Below are 21,279 nucleotides of genomic sequence, written 5' to 3'. Positions count from 1 at the left end.
TTGAATCAGCAGGATTAACCTAATTTAAGGAACTCTCAAGGTTCAAATAGAGCGATACTATCCCCTGTAGCACGCCATCCGTGCATTTAATTCCACAACATACAGTAATTGGGTTAGCATCCAGAACGGCAGCCATTAAAATCTCCAGTTTAAAACATTTGCAAGGCTTTTCAAACACCCATTGCTGTGTCATCAAAACTTTAGCTATGAAAGCAACTGTTTCCAAAGTTCACTGTGTTCCCCAGAAGCAAATACAGTAGTAGCTAATTTAACTAAGTTTTTCAATCCAAAGACAAATAATATGAAATAATGATAATAAGATGAAATAATAAAATATAACATTCATATTACATAAATATTACATTTAAGCTATTTATTCAGTTATTTTATTTAGTGATTTTCAACACATCACTGAGAGCATTGTGCTTGGAACACAGTAAATTGAACAAAAAGGAAGTGTAAAGATGTGAGCAAGGAACCTTTGACACTCGATTCAAGGCTACAGAATAATGACATGTATACTTCACATGCCTTCAAAGACAGGCATTTTGGTAAGCTTTTAATTAACATGTATGTATTGTTTTGATTGTGTTATTGTTTCATTTTTTTTGTTTATAAATATGTGTCTAACTTTTTAAATCTGCAATTTTGGGAATGGGTTCATAAGTAACATTTCACTGTAGAGTCTACACTTGTTGTATTCAGCACATGTGACAAATAACATTTTGTTTGATTTAAATAAAGTAGGGGGGACAGCAGATGAGAAGTTTTAGAGCGAATCAGCTATGTTATCTACATAGATGTGGATGTACAGCACCCACTTGAGGTAGACAGTGCCCATATAACCACATATCCAGGACCAGATTAGACAACTCCGAATCCTAACCTTCTCTATAAGGAACTATTAGTAGAACCCAAATATTTGATCTTGGATCAGTCTTTAGCCTCAACTTCTACCCACTCCACAGCACAATCAGTAGCGTGCAGACACACAACACAGCAATTGCTAGCTTAGATGTTCACTTACCCACTGTGCAGTTGGTGGTGAAGCCCGGTTCGATGGTAGTGGTGAAACCCGGGTCGATGGTGGCGGTGGCGTCCTGCTCGATCGGCCGGTCATAACTGGCCTGGATCCTGAAGGGTGTGGTTCCGCGGGATCCCAGGGTGAGGTGGACCACCGCCCAGCTGCCGAGGAGAAAGATGAGTATCAAGATCAGGGCCACTAGTAGACACCCCGGGCGACAGGACCCCCCGTGCCTACTGTTGGGGTAGGGGGTCAGAGCAGGCGTCCCCTCTTCCTCCAGCTGAGTTTCCCCCTCCATAGTGGTCTCGGGAGAGGGGGCAGACTGGGTTCCCGAAGAGCCTGTGGGGTTCGAGTCCCCCTCCTCCTCCCCTTGCAATTTTGGAGGGTCCCCCTCTTCCTTAGCCTGGTGGTGCATGCCCCTTTTCAGTTCCCACCCCTGGGTATTTTCCGCCGGGTTATGGGTGGACAAGCTTTTGGTGGAGACTCTTTCTAAAGCTGACAGGTGGCGTGCGTAGATGACACCCTGCACCTCAGTGCGAGAGGTGGCTGAAATGGAGTGTGCAGGTGTGTGTGTGTGTCAGAGTCAGAATGGATGTGTGCACACTTCACACACCACTGCTAGCTCCTGTGTGCAAGTTAGGGGCAGAGGAGATCCTGAAGCGAATGCTCTCCGCAGCCAGCCACCGCCTGCCTTTGTGTAGTTCAACGTGGTCCATAATTTTATTAAGCAAATTGCGGCTTATTTCAATTTGGCTCCGGGCTACTAACCAATGATTTATCCCTCCCTCTTTCTCTCTCTCTCTCCTTCCTCCCCTCTCTCTGTCCAATCATCCACCATAACCATGTGCGTTTCCTGTCATATTTACCTATGACACGTGTGGCCTCTCCCCTCTCTATTGGATCAACATGAGGAAGTACAGTAGCTGTGGATGTGGCTACTCAGTAAACACTCAATTACAAATGTGCACATGCACGCACAACACACACACACAGACACACACACTTACTGTAGGTACTTAAATTGACGTATATGGTTAACTCTTGTGTCCCATGCATTGTACATAATTTAACCTTTTAGTGACATCACTGTTGTTTAATGTTTAAAATACAGATGAATCATAAGTTAATCAATTGAAATCTTAATGTTTTAATAACGTAACAAAAAAACTATCTTAACATTGATTGTCTTTTGACAGAATGATTGTCAATTCTTAATTTAATTTAGTGTACAGTTCCAGTCAGAGGTTGACACACCTATTAATTCCAGGTTTTTCTAAATTTTTTACTATTTTCTACATTGTAGAATAATAGTGAAGACATCAAAACTATGAAATGAAACATATGGAATCATTTAGAAACCAAAAAGTATTATTTTATATTTGAGATTCATAAAAGTAGCCACCCTTTGCTTTGAAGACAGCTTTGCACACTCTTGGCATTCTCTCAACCAGCTTCATGAGCTACCTCTGCTGCAGAGAATAAGTTCATTAGAGTTACCAGCCTCAGAAATTGCAGCCCAAATAAAAGTAAAATATACATCTTAACCTCAACTGTTCAGAGGAGACTGCGTGAATCAGGCCTTCATGTTTGAATTGCTGCAAAGAAACCATTACTAAAATACACCAATAAAAAGAGACTTGCTTGGGGCAAGAAACATGAGCAATGGACAATAGACAGGTGGACATTTGTCCTTTGATCTGATGAGTCCAATTTTTACATGTTTGGTTCCAACAGCCTTGTCTTTGTGAGATGACGAGTAGGTGAACGGATTATCTCTGCATGTGTGGATCCCACCATGAAGCATGGAGGAGGAGGTGCAATGTTGTGGGGGTGCTTTGATGGTGACATTGTTGGTGATTTATTTAGAATTCAAGGCACACTTAACCAGCATGGCTACCACAGCATTCCGTAGTGGTACGCCATTCCATCTGGTTTGCGCTTAGTGGGACTATCATTTGTTTTTCAACAGGAAAATGGCCCAACACACCTCCAGGCTGTGTAAGGGCTATTTTGACCTAGAAGGAGTGATTATAATTTTTTCTTTTTTTTTTGAGTGCTGCATCAAATGACCTGGCCTCCACAATAACCTGACCTCAACCCAATTGGAATGAGTTGGACTGCAGAGTAAAGAAAAAGCAGCCAACAAGTGCTCAGCATATGTGGGAGCTCCTTTAAGACTATTGGAAAAACATTCCAGGTGAAGCTGGTTGAGAGAATGCCAAGAGTGTGAAAAGCTGTCATCAAGGCAAAGGGTGGCTACTTTGAAGAGTCTAAAATATAAAATATATTTAGATTTGATTAACACCTTTTTGGCTACTACATGATTCCATTTGGGTTATTTCATGGTGTTGATGTGTCTTCACTATTATTCTACAATGTAGAAAATAGTAAAAATAAAGAAAAACCTTGAACGAGTAGGTGTGTCCAAAATGTTTACTGGTACTCTATGTGTGAACTGCTTCGACTGGGAAGTATGCAACAGGCTTTACCAGGCAAAAGTGTGTCTGTGACGGCAAATACAGCACAGCTGTATGGGCTGCTTGTCCAATCAGCATCCAGGATCCAAACAACACGTTTTATAAATCTAATTTAGACTCTCAGAGGTTACGTCCCAATGGGACCCTATTCCTACATAGCACACTTCATTTCAGAAAGTAGTGCACTATATAGGGAACAGGGTGCCATTTGGAACATAGTCTCAGAAGGGAGTGTAATGATAACGACCTGTCACTGAGCTTTAGACAAATGGACCTTTGCGGCTTTGTGTATAGTCCTGCGTTTCTCAAAGCCCATCCATAGACCACAATTTACCCTCATTGTACAGAAACAAAAATAGACAAAAGACTCAGTTAGCTAGACTACTGCCCATTTCCAATTAATCTAATACATTTCATCATGCTATTCATAATTTAGTTATTTTTAGAGAGGGTTTATTTTGGATAATGCGCTCTCGCTCTGTTTGTGTTCATTTGGTGGGTTGGGGTTGTTAAGGTCGTAATCGGATTGGCCATGTTTGTTTGTCATTAGCTTTTTATCCATACAAATTAGTTTACGGTGTATACATCCAATGTCATTGACTGTAATGTGCTAGCAAGATGAACTCTTGCCCACCATCCTTTGTCTATGGTAATAACAGTATAGTATATGGCTGGTACAGTAGGTTATAGTAGATGAGGTAAATATTAAGGTCAATGTGAATGCAGCACATCATTGAACATTTATATGGAAATATTTGGATGTCTGGAAGCTTTAAATAGATGTGGCGTGCTGTTGGCCACTGTCTTGAAACTGTAGACACACACACACACAGCTGTCTCAGCACTGGCATCACAGTGACATCCCCACAGACTTTTCCTACCTTGAAGAGACATGTTTCATTCAGAGGCCATCATGAAGTCAACAGGACATAATGATAGACCTGTCACTCCAGGCAGCCTTGTTTTGCACTGTTTGTGTGTGTGTGTGTGTGTGTGTGTGTGTGTGTGTGTGTGTGTGTGTGTGTGTGTGTGTGTGTGTGTGTGTGTGTGTGTGTGTGTGTGTGTGTGTGTGTGTGTGTGTGTGAGAGAGAGAGAGATTGTGTGTTTTGCAGGACTATCAGGGTCACAGTTTAATGGACTCTTCCCCCTGTGTGAAATGTATTTATTCTTCTCAGGACTTGATTGCCTTGTCACAGCATGATTTACATGCAAACTGCTCCGACGTGCAAAACAATCATTCTCCATTCCCATCTTATCAGTAGATTATGAAAATAATGTACAGTCCTAGCACAACAATCCAAACAACATAAATTGACAGGGAAATAAATCGGAACCAAAATATTTCAGTGTCAGGTAAAATAACATCCCCCCCCTCCCCCAGGTAATCCTTCTATAAAGTTCCTGTGTTTATTTTAAAAACACTGTGATACTGAGGTTACCTTGTATCATATGGTTGCTGTGACATCATGAAAAAAATAGTTGTGTCATTTAGTTCGACTGCACGACTAGGCTCCAAAGAAACAGCCACGAACTGTCCTGTATCACTGCCCGTACGAACCGCCACTCTACCCGACTAGGCTCCAAAGAAACAGCCACGAACTGTCCTGTATCACTGCCCGTACGAACCGCCACTCTACCCGACTAGGCTCCAAAGAAACAGCCACGAACTGTCCTGTATCACTGCCCGTACGAACCGCCACTCTACCCGACTAGGCTCCAAAGAAACAGCCACGAACTGTCCTGTATCACTGCCCGTACGAACCGCCACTCTACCCACTGCTGTCAGACTGTATAATAACTCAAATGTGTTTCCCCCCCAAAAACAATGTTTAACAATCACTATTTAACATTTCAGTTTCCATCGTGAAAAATGTCCTGCAATGTTTTAAGTGTCCTGTATTCTATTTTAGGAAATGTATTATTATATTTTAAGTTAGTTTTTTCTTTTGCTATTCTCCACACAATTCCATTATGATGTATATTCTGCCATGTTATCTGTGAGCAAGAATCAATCAACTCAAACTACTTCAACTTGTAAGCATAAAGTATTGCCAATGGCAGTCTTCATGCAACACTGAATGTAGCATCAATCAATCAAATGTGAATTGTACTGTAAACTCTACAACAGTTTACATTATACAGTATAGCAAATATTATAATGCAAACTGCAAACATTATAGTCTGGCAGAATCAAGCTAAATCCACACAAAAAAGTCCATGACAGCAACACTATAATTGGTTAAAGCACAACCATTCTAGGTTCAAGTCCCAGTAACTCAAAGGGGTTAACTACCCAGTAGAGTCCCAGTATGTATCTATAGCAACAGGGGAGGATTATAGCCTAGTATGGACACATGGCTTAATATTATAATGGAATTTCCCCTCAGACACACATACAGCCAAGCAGACGTTGATCATGCAGCGACTGTGGATGGTTAACATCACATTGGCTTTTTATATCCCTGAGATGAAATCGATTGAAATCGAGGTGGCTGGAAGAGGTCTGGAGGTAGAGGTGGTTTGGAGATTGCAGGATCAGGGTATCTATTAAAATCACATTGATTTTGACTGTCCAATAGCATACTGCACAACAAGTGGGGCCCGCTGCGCAGAGAAAACCGTTGATAAGATCGACCGCTTTGACAAGCCAGACTGTGTGAATGCTACTTCCTCAAAATTAAATGGGGAAACATTTGAATGTTATCTGTCGAGGGGGCTGGGAACCTGCTGCGCCACTCCTTCACGTGATTGGGTGAGAAACGGTGAGGGGCATGCGGTGGTTGAGTTTGCTCTGTGTGGTCAAAGGGAAACCAATAGAAAATGCCAAATCTGACATGCTCAACTCAAAGTTCTGCAAATAACTCAATCTTCCATTCAAAGTTTCATTCAGGTGAAAGGTGAGTACAACTGTTTTGACTGTTTGTTGTTGTCGTGACATCAAGCAGCATCTAAAATCGCATCTCTCATTGAACTATTGACCTTTATTTTCCCAGAATTCATGAAAATCACATAGTTTACTGACCACTATGAAGCTTAAGTCAAGGTTAGCAAAGTTGTTCACATCTGAGTCACAAAAGCGACTTGTCACGCCTTTCTATGCTAAGCAAATTAGCTAGTGTGAGAAAGCAACAGTCAAAGCGAACCCTCAGCTATTTCATTGTATACCATTTTCACAGAGGATGAAATGGAAGCGAAACAAACAAACAAACCGGGAAGGACAAAAGGAGCGACTCACATTACTAGTGAGTCGGCGAGGGATTTGTGTTGGGGTGGCAATTTCACATGCGCTAGAAACACCAACAGAAGCACAGCAAGCAATGAGACAGGCAGGAACACACAGTCAATGCCCCTCTCTCTCAACTCTCTCGAACTGATTCAGGCCGTGTGAGGCAGCCAGCGTGGCTCAAAATGAAAGAGAGAAAGATTGAGGAGAGAGAGAGGAATATGAAGAGAGCGATAGTAAGAGAGACAGAGAGAAGGACGGAGAGAGATTTGTAGGCTCTGAAAGCCCTAAACTTCCATTGAGCTCCAAGTCGACCCCCATGTCACAACTGACAAAAACCTTTCAAGACCAAGCCATGTTGTCTCTTTGAGTTCCATCTCATGGTCAGGGAACCACGGGGCTTCAATATGATACACTGTTCACACTACTGAGTAGTCAAATGCAGCAGTATTGTGCTGGCCTGGTTACACATTCACCAGAAAGATATTGTACAGGCATTGTCCTTTCCAGCAAAGTTCCAGCAACTATGGTGGGTGTAGAGAAGAAGATTAATTAATTAAAAAATATATACTGTATATCTGAGCCAGAACAGAATGGTTCAGGTCGGCACGCTATTGTGAAAAGGGTATGAGTCAATAGCTAGTTCCTCCTAGACTCCCCATACAGAGACACAGTCCATCCCTAATCTTAGGCCTAAAAGACACAGGAAAAAATTGAAACAGCACTGACTGTCAATATGCCAGGCTAAGTGGTCAAATTGAGTGACATTGACATAAATGAATAGTGTTTAAGGAATCCAAATGTGGACTAAATAAGAAGACAAGTGTGCGGACGATATGAATGACGAAAACACAACTGACAGTAACTGTCATCCCATGTGGGTGGTGTGTGTGTGCATGTGTGTCACCCACAAGAAGACAGGTGAAGTCACAGTAGCTGGTGGTGTGTGTGTGGTTACTTAAGTGAATAAATAAATCGGGTCCTTGTGAGTCGGCGCTCCCCAGGCCAGCTGCTGAATGTTAAGGAAGTGAGAACTGACAGGATGCTAGCTGTGGCTGTCATCGTGCTTCTGCCGCCCGTATCTTGTGTCTGCGGGGCTAATCTGGGAAGCGTTATAGTGGCAGGGCTAATCACATTAGACCTGTAATTGGTTTGCAATGTGACATGCATCTGGGCCCATATGCTAAATGCTACCTATATAGTGCTTTGGGAAGTTGGAAAGGGCTCAGAGGGTAGAGAGGATTGGCTGTTTTTCAGACTTGTTTCAGTTGGTATTTGCGAGGGAAATGGTACTTTCCCCCAAGTAATTCAACCAAATTGATAACTACCGGTTCTGTGTTGGTGACACTTCATTTCAGGCATGTTTCAACTGGTTTTTAATTAGTATTTACTAGGAAAATGTGTGGTTATTTCTGGTGCTTACCCTGAACTGAAGTAATTCAACCGAAGTGGTAACTACTGTACCTGGTACTAACTGGTAGGAAATGCATGTTTCAATGAATCCCAATGACACTGACATGTAATGTAACATGTTATCATATAAATTTAATAGCACGTACATAGCAGACTATAAAATAAAGTTGAACACTCAATGTTTTTTTTTAGCAATCCCAGCAAACCGGAAACATTCACAGAGTATTTGCTAAGATTCCCATTAAGTTCAATATAGAGTTCTATCTAACACTAGGATGATAACATCCCAAAACATTTAAAGAATGTTTTTGCCCCCAAAAAATGTTTCCCTAAATGTTTTAAATGAAATTTGTCACATGCGCCAAATACATCAGGTAAATAACAATTTGGTCTTAACTGACTTGCCATGTTAAATAAATAAAATACAACAGGTGTAAACTTTACTGTGAAACACTTACTTACATGCCCTTTCCCAACAATGCAGAGTAAAAAAGTATGAACAATTTGCAAAGAAACAGGAAATAGGAACACAATAAAATAACAATAATGAGACTACAGTTGAAGTAGGAAGTTTACATACACCTTAGCCAAATACATTTAAACTCAGTTTTTCACAATTCCTGACATTTAATATTAGTAAAAATTCCCTGTCTTAGGTCAGTTAGGATCACCACTATTTTAAGAATGTGAAATGTCAGAATAATAGTAGAGAGAATGATTTATTTCAGCTTTTATTTCTTTCATGACATTCCCAGTGGGTCAGAAGTTTACAAACACTCAATTAGTATTTGGTAGCATTGCATTCAATTGTTTAACTTGGGACAAACGTTTTGGGTAGACTTCCACAATAAGTGGAAGCTCCTGACAGAACTGGTGCAACTGATTCAGGTTTGTAGGCCTCCTTGCTCGCACACGCTTTCACGCTTTTTCAGTTCGGCTTTGTGATGGCCACTTCACTACCTTGAATGTGTTGTTCTTAAGCCATTTTGCCACAACTTTTGAAGTATGCTTAGGGTCATTGTCCATTTGGAAGACCCATTTGCGACCAAGCTTTAATTTCCTGACTGATGTCTTGAGATGTTGCTTCAATATATCGACAACATTTTCATGATGCCATCTATTTTGTGAAGTGTATCAGTCCCTCCTGCAGGCAAGCACCCCCACAACATAATGCTGCCACCCCCGTGCTTCACGGTTGGGATGGTGTTCTTTGGCTTGCAAGCCCCTTTTCCTCCAAACATAATAATGGTCATTATGGCCGAACAGTTCTATTTTTGTTTTATCAGACCAGAGGACATTTCTCCCAAAAGTACGATATTTGTCCCCATGTGCAATTGCAAACCGTAGTCTGGCTTTTTTATGGTGGTTTTGGAGCAGTGGCTTCTTCCTTGCTGAGTGGCCTTTCAGGTTAAGTCGATATAGGACCGAACATTCACTAAAACAATGTGCACAACCACCACATAACATTCCCTAAAAGTTCTCATTAGGTTTGCAGGTAATATATTAACACATTATGCACCAGTAATATTTAGTAGCAAACCAAAATTGGTTCTTTAAAAGTTCCCAGTACATTTATTAGTTTGCGGCAAATGTTGTCATAACACAAAATCTGTCCATTCGTGCTGATGATACAATGTTAATATAAAACATCCACCATTCTTATTGGACATGTCCTCTCACCTAACATCCCATGCTGTTGAGATACTCTACGTAAGTTAAAATTGTGAGAATCAAATTCGAGCCTGGCACACAGCATTTGAATGTAATTCAGAGGGCATTTAATCATACAAACACTTATGCTACAGTTCATATGTTGACAATCGACACGTGTGGTTTGAACCTGCAGTATGTTCTTTTCAAGCAAGGCCTTTAATCCTCTGCGACACCAGGGAAAGTCTCTTACATCTTCTTTTTAAAGTTTATAGACATAGCAGTACGGTCAATTCTATGCTTGTAGGGGGTGCGTATTGGTGGCAGAGAAGTCAGGCGCAGGAGAGCAAAAATGGAGCAGTTTAAAACTTCTTGGATATAGGGGGTGCTATTTTAATTTTGGGATGAAAAACGTTCCCGTTTTAAACAAGATATTTTGTCACGAAAAGATGCTCGACTATGCATATAATTGACAGCTTTGGAAAGAAAACACTCTGACGTTTCCAAAACTGCAAAGATATTGTCTGTGAGTACCACAGAACTGATGTTACAGGAGAAACCCAGATACAAATCCAATCAGGAAGTGCCGCATTTTTTAAAACCGCCTCATGCCAATGACTCCTTATATGGCTGTGAATGGGCCACGAATGAGCTTAGGCTTTCTGTCGCTTCCCCAAGGTGTCGACAACATTGTGACGTATTTGTAGGTATATCATTGGAAGATTGACCATAAGAGACTACATCTACCAGGTGGTCGCTTGGTGTCCTCCGTTGCAATTATTGCGTAATCTCCAGCTGCAGTATTTTTCAGTTTGCTTCTGATGAGAAACCAACTGTCACGACTGATATATTATCGAATAGATATGTGAAAAACACCTTGAGGATTGATTCTAAACAACGTTTGCCATGTTTCTGTCGATATTATGGAGCTAATTTGGAAAAAAGTTTGGCGTTGTAGTGACTGCATTTTCCGGTCTTTTTCTTAGCCAAACGTGATGAACAAAACGGAGCTATTTCGCCAACACAAATAATCTTTTTGGAAAAAATGAACATTTGCTATCTAACTGAGAGTCTCGTCATTGAAATCATCCGAAGTTCTTCAAAGGTAAATTATTTTATTTGAATGCTTTTCTTGTTTTTGTGAAAATGTTGCCTGCTGAATGCTAGGCTTAATGCTATGCTAGGCTATCAATACTCTTACACAAATGCTTGTGTAGCTTTGGTTGAAAAGCATATTTTGAAAATCTGAGATGACAGTGTTGTTAACAAAAGGCTAAGCTTGTGTTTGAATGTATTTATTTAATATCATTTGCGATTTTCATGAATAGGAAACGTTGCGTTATGGTAATGCACTTGAGGCTATGTTACGCTCCCGGATACGGGATTGCTCATCGCTAGAGTTTAATAAACAAAACCACCGTAAACAGAAAAATAAAATCAATGGGTTAAGAAAACCCGGATCACACCAGCATAATGTGCAGAAGCACTACAATAAACAATACCGGACAAGGACCTTGGGGGGAACAGAGGGTTAAATACACAACATGTAATGATGGAATTGAAACCAGGTTTGTGGGAAGACAAGACAAAAGAAAATTGGAAAATGAAAGGTGGATCGGCGATGGCTAGAAGACCGGTGACGTCGACCGCCAAACGCCGCCTGGATAAGGAGAGGGACCGACTTCGGCCCCCCCTTGATGCACGGCTCCAGCAGCGCGCCGACACCGGCCTCGGGGACGAAAAGGAGGGCGATGCGCAGGTTCCTGTGCAACCTAACTTAAACATTGTATGAATGTCATCATAATTGTGCATATTTTGTGTTTTGGGAACCTATCTCTTGTAATGTACCTAATTCAAAGTTTTGGGAACGTTTAAATAAATCTTTCAAAGGAATGTTTTGTGCACCCTAATACAAACATTATCTGATTTGGGATAAGCAGCCTCTGGTAAGACAATGGGCGGGGAACTATGCATATTTGTAAACAACAGCTGGTGCACAATATCTAAGGAAGCCTCAAGGTTTTGCTCGCCTAATGTAGAGTATCTCATGATAAGCAGTAGACCATACTATCTACCTAGAGTGTTTTCATCTGTATTTCTCGCAGCTGTCTACATACCACCACAGACCGATGCTGGCACTAAAACTGCACTCAATGAGCTGTATATAGTCATAAGCAAACAGAAAAATGCTCACCCAGAGGTGGTGCTCCTAATGGTCGGGGACATTAACATCCTCTTAGAGCTACCCCACAACTTTTTGCAATTTCTGTCTGAAGATATACCCAAATCTAACAGCCTGTAGCTGGAATGGCAACTGCTCGGCCTCCAATCGCAAGGCACTACAGAGGGTAGTGCGTACCGCCCAGTACATCACTGGGGCCAAGCGTCATGCCATCCAGGACCTCTATACCAGGCGGTGTCAGGGGAAGGCCCTAAAAGTACAATGTTCTCACCAGCCTGTTCCCACAACCTAATGAAACATTGTGGGAACTTTTAAAGAAAAGATGGAATGTGTTTTGGGAACGTTCTTGTAACATCAGGTGAATGATTTTTACACACACAAATAAACATTGTAGAATCATCTGCACAACTGGACAGTTTTAGTGTTTTAGGAAAATATATTTTGTGACATCCCCACAATGTTCCCACCAGACTGTTCCCACAACCTAATGAAACATTCTGGGAACCTTTAAAGAACAGATTAAATGTGTTCTAGGAACATTCATGCAACATCAGGTGAAGTCACGAAAAGTACGGTCAATTCTATGCTTGTAGGGGGTGCGTATTGGTTTACTACATATTACTACAAATATGTAATTATCAGCACGACTGGACATTTATTGTGTTATGAGAACATTTACCACTACACTCAAGAACTTTCACAGAACCAAATTAGTTTCTCTCCCTCCCTCTCTCTCTGCTGGGAGTGTTTGGTGCATGCTGGGAATTGTGTGAGTGAGTGCAAGTATTGTGTAGAGTTAGATATTTTGGTTTTTCTTTTACTTTTACTTTTCTTGATGCAATCTTTTTTTTCTTCTTATGCATGATTAGTGTCGAATTTACCCTGGTTTTGGCTGGGATGGTTGATCCACATGATGCCATCCCTGTCACTTCGGCACGGCTTTACGTGTGTTACTGAAGCTACTGTCACTGTGGAGGAGTCGCCGTAGGAGAGAAGGTAGGAAATGAGAATGTTGCTTATGCGTCACGGATTAATAACGCGGTGGTGGTATTTCTTAAAGAAGAGCGCCTTGTAGATCATATGGTTGAGCATCTCGTACTTCTTAAAGGAATGTTTATTCAAGTTTCGCCACTTTTTTCTCCTTCATTGCTGTTTGGGAAGTTCGCAAGTTCAATTTAGACTGTCCCGTTGGGTTGCAAACACCCGGCTTTGAAACAGGTTATGTCGTTTCGGCGACAGGTGTTTATGTTTTTGGACTCACCGGAGCAGACTTTGGAGTTATCATTTAAAGTCAAGTATGACAACAGACTGTATAGGGCTTATGCTAGTATGCTAGTACAGGTAGTCAACAGTGTTTTGAGTGTGGGGGTCTTGACCATAAGCAACATGCTTGCCCGAAAAGGGAGAAGACGGAGGGAGGGGCGCAGGTGGTCCTCGTAATGCCTGGGCCCACTGATGTAGGGAGAGGTTGGCCGACAGTGGTAGAGCAGCCTCAAGCACCTGTTGCTGAGGAACAAGTTGTCCATGTTGAGGGCACGGAGTTACAACTTGTATTAGAGGGAAATGTTATGCAGCAGAAAAATATTGTTGTAGAAGGTCAGGATGGATCTGAAGAGCCATTTCCTCAGACTGGTGAGGAGGTGCCCAGTATGAGTGCTGGGGTACAGGAGGGGGTTCATGTGGGACGATCTCCCAGGTAGTAGAGGAGATGCCCACTATGAGAAATGAAGTACAGGAGGGGGTTCAGTTGGGACTAGTCTCCCAGGTAGTGGAGGAGATGCCTGGTACGAGTGATGGGCTGCAAGTGAGGAGTGTTGAGAGGGATGTGGTAGAAGGGAGTCAAGGGTCTGTGGCCTCAGTTGAGGAGGATCAGGAGAAGGATATGGATATCTCTATTGATAAGATAGCAGCTGGTGATGACTCAATTTACAATCCAGAGGAGGTAAATGGGTTCCTGGATCAGACTTTCGGGAAATCTGTCAAATTGGCAGATTTTTTTGATGTAGATAAGTTTGTGAGGTCAGCTGTGATGTTACAGAAGACGGTGGGGTTAGACCAGTTGAGTGAGAAGAAACGTTTTCACTTCAGGAAATTTGTTACTGCTGTAACAGCAGCAAAAGGTAGTGGGAAATGTGGTCAGGTTAAGAGAAAATTAAAACAATGATGATGATCATGCCTCATAAGGGTGTATTTTTCCTCTTTGATTTCTCTGTGGGTTGTTCTGATTTTCCTTTCTCTTTTCTATATGGAGGTACTAAGGGTAGGTTCTCTCAATATTAATGGGGGAAGGGACAGGAATAAGAGGGCTTGAGTATTAGAAGTAATAAAACATAAAAGGCTCAATGTAGTTTTTCTACAGGAGACACATAGTGATGAGGCTAATGAGGTTGACTGGGGTATGTGGTGGGAGGGGCAGCACATGCTCAGTTATGGTACTAATTTCAGTGCTGGGGTGGAAATTTTGTTTTCTTCAGGATTAGGGGTGACTGTGGTATCTATAACAGAGATTGTCAAGGGACTGGTTTTATTGGTCAAGGTGGATGTTATGTTTATTTTTTATTTGTTTATGTTTGTGCTCCTAATGAGGGTACAGAGCATATTGTTATTTTTGATAAAATAAAGGAAACCTTAAGACAGTGTGACCGTGAGGGGTGTATGGTTTTAGGGGGGTCTGGAATTGTACAGTAGATTTTTACTGTTGACTGCTGAAGAACCTCATCTGCGGTCAGCCACTCGCCTGTCTGGCCTATTAACTGAGTTTGAGCTTTCTGATGTGTGGAGAGTAAGGAATTCAAAAGTTAGGCAGTACACATGGTTAAACGTTATTGAAGGTTGTGTCAGTGCAACAAGGTTAGACAGGTTGTATGTATCTCAGCAATACTGTAGTAGGGTTGTAAGGTGTGATATTACTCCTGTGGGTTTCTCTGATCACCATATTGTTACTGTTGATATTCACTTGTCCTGTCCACGAAGGTCATAACCTTACTGGTATTTTAATGTTAATTTGTTACATGATGCCATGTTTTGGGAAAGGTTTTTGTTGTTTTGGGAAAAATGGAGGGTGGGAGGTTGGAAAGGAACAAATGCAATTGTTTTGTCAACAGTATACTGCCCTGTCTTGTATTGAAGTTAAAGAGACTATCAGGGCCCTTCAACAGGACATCAAATCTAAAGTTCTGAAGTTGTTCACTCAGAATGACCCTAGACTAGTTATGAACTTACAGGACAAGAGACATGAACTGAGGTCGTTTTTACATGAAAGAGTGAAGGGTGCCTTGATTAGGTCTTGTTTTGCTACCCTCAAGGATATGGATGCTCCTAGGGCTTAAAGAAAACCTAGGAAAGTCAACATTGCAACGCAAACAGATGGTCTGCCTTCATCTCCCTGATGGGAAGGTGACCACTGATGACAGTGAAATGTGCCAACATGCCGTGGATTTTTTGTTTGCCCTCTATAAGGCGGAGGATTGTGATTCGCTGTGTACTGAACAGTTGCTAAATGGACTTCCTCAATTGGGCCCTGAGCAGAGAGTTGCTTTGGACTCTGACATTACTCTGCAGGAGCTTTCCACAGCAGTTATGCAGCTCTCAACAGGCCGAGCCCTTGGCCTCGATGGTTTAACATCTGAGTTTTAAAAGCACTTTTGGGGGTCTATTGGGGAGGATTTTTATGAAGTGGTTTGTGGATCTTTTCATTTAGTGTTCTCTTCCTGTATCCTGTCAACGTGCAATGCTTTCATTGTTGCCAAAAAAGGGGGATTTGGCTCTTGTAAAAAATTGCAGACCTGTTTCATTGATGTGCGCAGAATATAAAATGGTATCTAAATGTCTTTCAAACAGGTTGAAAGAGTATCTGGGGCTGTTGGTCCACAAGGACCAGTCTTACTGTGTACCTGACTGCTCTATAGTTGTTAACTCCTTTCTAATAAGAGATGTTTTAAACATTTGTGTTTTCTTTCTTTGGATCAGGAGAAGGTCTTTGATCGTGTGGACCACCAGTACATGTTCAAAACAATGAAAGCCTTTGGGTTTGAGGATGTTTTTAGTTTTTTGTGGTTTGAGTTGCCCCATCCCTGTCAAAAGGGGCATCAGGCAGGGATGCCCAATTTCAGGGTAGTTATATTGTCTGGCAATTGATTCAATGCTTTGTTTTTAAAGAGCGAGGCTTACTGGTTTCTCTGTGCCAGGGGTAATGATAGCACTGTCTGCGTGTGCAGATGACGTGACAGTTTTTATTACAGGGGCCGAGGATGTTAAGGTTCTCTCAAACACTTTAGCTGAGGAGGTCCCCTCATACACCTTTAGAGTCAATTGGGGAAAGAGTGAATCGCTGTGGGCAGGTCAGCTTCAGACGGGGTCCGCTCCACAGTTACCAGGGTGGCTTCAGTGGGGCAGAGATGGGATGAAGACTTTGGGGTTTTTTCTAGGCTCTGATGCATTTCAGAAAAATAACTGGGAGGGTGTAGTGAGAAAGTGTGTGCCAGACTGTCAAGGTGGAAATGGGTGCTACCCCAGCTGTCTTATAGGGGAAGGGTACTGGTTGTCTGAGAGAACCAAAAGAGGTTCTCTCTTCCCAACTGTTTATATTTGGGCTAAAGTACAGGTTTAGTCGAGGGGTGTAATTATTTTGCTTAATTTTGTGTTAGGTGCAGCTAAATTAGCAATATGGAAGACCCGAAAGAAGGGGGTCTGTGGATGTGGGGGGAATGCTGGAGGGAATGTTGGCAGCGAGACTGAGGATTGAGTTTGCCTATTACGATATTAACAATATTGATCTGTTTATGAGTATATGGGGTATTCAGAGTCTGTTGTGTTTTGTTACTGTGGAGGAGGATTTGGTGCTGTGTTTTTAATTGATTGTGTTTTTAATTGATTGCGCCTAAAACTTAGCCAGGACAGCCTTTCATAGCCTGACACCTCACCCTAAATTCTTCCGCTGCTCTGTCATTTGCTGCAGACTTTACTCTAAATCTGCCATAATTGAAAGTCGTTTGGGTGATGTTGTTTGTGGTGAAAAGAAAGTCATCAGCAATTGGATCATCTCTAACCAATCACAGTATCAAAGCCAATTACGTACTTGGAAAGCAACGCTTCACCCATGACAGTTTTGGCTCTGGCCCAACCCATCGGTTTCTGGGACCCATCATGACGGCCTCGAATGTGTTTTCATTTTGTAAAGGGTCATGGAGCATGGTCAGATCCCGACTCCTTGTGGAAAACCATTATACCAAAAGGCTAAAAGGTGTTGGTTTTGTACTAAGGTTGTTTAATTAATATTTTTTACAAGGGGCTCACATTTAATTACATTTTATGCACTCGATCACCTCACTTTTCAAAAAAAAGAAATTCATTAAACAGTAAATCAACTTTGTATGGCCTTACTTCAGAAGAGGAGAACCTACATATGATGGATTTACAGTTGGGTACTGGGGTCTTTTGGCAATCTTATAGGAAGTGTAGTTTGTTGCCATTTGATATTAATATCAAAGAACATGCAGTGCTTCTGTACTTGCTATGCTTGAAAAGGCATGAATGCTTTGTTAGATGCACTCTAGTGAAGTATGCTTATGGGGGATGTGTTGCTGTATATATTCAGAGCCATATCCCTGTAATGCTAAAGAGAAGATCTTATGTCAAGTGTTATTGAAGTTTTGTGGTTGCAGGTTCACTTGGTGCTGTCACACCCTGATCTGTTTCACCTGTCCTTCACATTTTCTCCACCGCCTCCAGGTGTCACTTATTATCCCCAGTGTATATATCCCTATGTTTCCAGTCTCTCTGTGCCAGTTCGTCTTGTTTGCCACGTCAACCAGCGAGTTTCCTTGTTCCTATTTTTTTGTTCTAGTCCTCCTGGTTTTGACCCTTGCCTGTCTTGACTCCGAACCCGCCTGCTTGACCACTCTGCCTGTTCTGTCTTCAAGCCTGCATATCCCCTTTGCCCTTCGTCTGGTACTGTTTTGGAGTCGGTTTATGAACTCTCTCGCCTGTCCCCGACCTACCTTTTTCCTACCCCTTGGATTAATAAAAATTGGAGCTCAACCATCTGCTTCCTGTGTCTGCATTTTGGTCTCGCCTTGTGTCCTTATAGGCACATCTAAAGCCATTTAATTTGGGGTGTTCCTATAGGCCACCAAGTGCTAACAATATTATCTAAATAATATGTGTGAAATGCTTATAGTGTATGTGATGTAAACAGAGAGGTCTACTTTCTTGGGGACATGAATATTGACTGGTTTTCATCAAGCTGTCCGCTCAAAAGGAGGCTTCTTACTGTAACCAGTGCCTGTAATCTGGTTCAGGTTATTAATAAACCTACCAGGGTGTTTACAAACACTACAGGAACAAGATCATCCACATGTATCGATCACATCTTTACTAATGCTGTAGAACTTCATTCTAAAGCTGTATCCGTACCCATTGGATGACATAATCACAATATAGTGGCTATATCCAGGAAAGCCATAGTTCCAACACCTGGGTCTAAAATACTGGATAAGAGATCATACAAAATATTTGGCTGTGACTTATGTGGATGATGTTAAAAATATTGTGATTAATGAGGAGCATCCAGACACTGTACTTGATGAATTTATGAAATTGCTTCTTATAATTTTGGACAAACATAAAACTGACTGTTAGAACTGTTAAGGCTCCATGGATTGATGAGGAATTGAAAAACTGTATGGTCGAAAGAGATGGGGAAAAAGGAGTGGCTAATAAGTGTGGCGGCACATCTGAGTGGCTTACTTACTGCAAATTGAGAAATGATGTGACTAAACTCAACAAAAAGAAGAAATTTATGAAGCCAAGATCAATAATATGAAGAACGGTGGAAAAAATTTAATTAAATCTTTAAATTAAATTATCGACAGAAAGACAAATTCAACTCCATCTTTCATCGACTCAGATGGCTTATTCATCACAAAACCATTTGATGTTGCCAATTATTTTTATAATTATTTAATTGGAAAAGTGGGCAAACATTGGCAGGAAATGCCAACAACGAACAGTGAGCAATTGTATATTGCATAAAGAAACAAATAATGAAAGAAAATCATTGCAAGTTAGAATTTTGTAAAGTTAGTGTGGGAGAGGTGGGGGAAATTTATTATTGATCAATGACAAACCTTCTGACATTGACAACTTAGTTGGAAAGCTACTGAGGATAGAAGCTGACTCTATAGCCACTCTGTCACGACTTCCGCCGAAGTAGGCTCCTCTCCTTGTTCGGGTGGCGTATAGGCGGTCGACGTCACCGGCTTTCTAGCCATCGCCGCTCCATTTTTCATGTACCTATTTGTTTTTTCTTGTTCCCTGCAGAACCTGGTTTTCAGTCCCCAATCAATCTACATGTATTTATTCCTCTGTTCCCCGTCATGTCTTTGTGTAAGATTGCTTGTGTTACGTGTTTGTTGTTGACGCGCCAGACCGGTTAGTTTTTTCCGTGATAATTCACATAGATATTTATTGTTAACCTCTAGCGACGAGCAATCCCGTATCCGGGAGCGTAATCATAGCCTCAAGCGCATTACCATAACGCAACTTTTCCTATTCATGAAAATCGCAAATGAAATGAAATAAATATATTCAAACACAAGCTTAGCCTTTTGTTAACAACACTGTCATCCCAGATTTTCAAAATATGCGTTACAGCCAACGCTAGACAAGCATTTGTGTAAGTTTATCATGGCATAATGCTATGCTAGCTCTGCTGGCAGCAGGCAACATTTTCACGAAAATAAGAAAAACAACCAAAATTAAATAATTTACCTTTGAAGAACTTCGGATGCTTTCACTCAGGAGACTCCCAGTTAGATAGAAAATGTAATGGAAATGCCTAAAAAGACGTCACAATGCTGTAGACACCTTGGGGAAAACGTGGAAAACGTAAGCTGACTCCTAGCTCCTTCACAGCCATATAAGGAGTCATTGGCATGAGGCGGTTTTAAAAAATGCAGCACTTCCTGATTGGATTTGTATCTGGGTTTCGCCTGTAACATCAGTTCTGTGGCACTCACAGACAATATCTTTGCAGTTTTGGAAATGTCAGAGTGTTTTCTTTCCAAAGCTGTCAATTATATGCATAGTCGAGCATCTTTTCGTGACAAAATATCTTGTTTAAAATGGGAACGTTTTTCATCCAAAAATTAAAAGAGCGCCCCCTATATCCAACTAGTTAAACATAATTATTGTGACTGTTTTGCGCGTTTTGCACTTTTGCCTCAATAAAGTATGCGCCTGTTCACAAATCTCTGCTCTCCTGCACCTGACTTCGCTACCAGTACGCACACACCTGACAGAATCTTACACCAACCATGTAGTCAGCAGGAGCAGGTACCCCTGTCAGAGGAGTCGAGGAACGCGTCCAGGAACACGTAGCAATGCTAAATCATCTCGGTGCCATGATGGATCGTGTTGTCCAGACCATGGACCGCTGGGAGAGACAGGAATTCTCTCCAGCGCCTCGACCAGCGCAACCGGGGTTACCTCTACTTGTCCCGTGCGGAACTAGCTCCAGTGAGATGCATCTCTCCCTTCCCAGGGAGTATGATAGGACGACCGCACAGTGCCAGGGGTTCCTTTTTCCACTCGACCTATACCTGGCCACCGTTTACCCAGCTCCCTCAGGAAGGGAGAGAGTATCCGTCCTCGTCTCATGCCTCTCGGGGAGAGCTCTGGAGTGGGCAAACGCCATGTGGGGAGAGGAAGACGCGGTGTTGGACCTCTTCGAGGAGTTCCGGGGCGTCTTTGACCATCCTCCTGAAGGTAGAGTGGCTGGGGAACGACTTTTCCATTTAAGGCAGGGGACAAGGAGCGCACAGGATTTCGTGCTGGAGTTCCGGACCTTGGCCGCCGGAGCAGGATGGGACGACGGGGCCCTCATCGACCACTATCGATGCAGCCTACATGGGGACGTCCGACGGGAGTTGGCCTGCAGGGATGCCACCATCACCTTTGGCCAACTGGTTGATCTGTCCATCCGGTTGGATAACCTGCTGGTCATCCGTGGACGTCCTAAAGGGGCTTTGTCGGTTCCATCTCCCATAGAGTTGGGAGGGGCTGCGTGTAAGGAGGCTGGAGGAGGGGCCTTCACGTGCACCATCTGTGGCCACAGAGGGCGCACTGCCGATCGGTGCCGGGTTGGTCCCTCTGGGAGTCGAGGCAGCAGGCAGTGCACTCTGGCGTCACCCCAGGTGAGTCTGCACCACTCTCATCCAGAGTCCTCTGTTGTCCACCTGTTTGTACCTGTTTGTTTCCCTGAGTTCTCCACGCATTCCCAGCATAAGGCGCTCGTCGATTCAGGCGCAGC

At 42.3% G+C, this 21,279-nt stretch overlaps 1 protein-coding gene across 1 annotated transcript in view; it reads right to left on the bottom strand.

Moving 5' to 3' along the window:
- The window catches only part of LOC109895304 (ALK tyrosine kinase receptor), a 150,935-nt gene extending 149,291 nt beyond the window's left edge, over positions 1-1,644 (bottom strand). Inside the window, exon 1 of the mRNA XM_020488917.2 lies at positions 1,028-1,644. Within this exon, the coding sequence (XP_020344506.2) occupies positions 1,028-1,439 (412 nt within the window). The 5' untranslated portion in view covers positions 1,440-1,644. The remainder of the gene's footprint in view (positions 1-1,027) is intronic.
- Positions 1,645-21,279: the final 19,635 nt, after the last annotated feature.

The sequence above is a fragment of the Oncorhynchus kisutch genome, linkage group LG8, assembly GCF_002021735.2.
Source record: "Oncorhynchus kisutch isolate 150728-3 linkage group LG8, Okis_V2, whole genome shotgun sequence".
Classification (NCBI taxonomy): Eukaryota; Metazoa; Chordata; class Actinopteri; order Salmoniformes; family Salmonidae; genus Oncorhynchus; species Oncorhynchus kisutch.
Note: the sequence above shows the minus strand (reverse complement) of the source record. Positions and strands in the feature narration are given on the sequence as shown.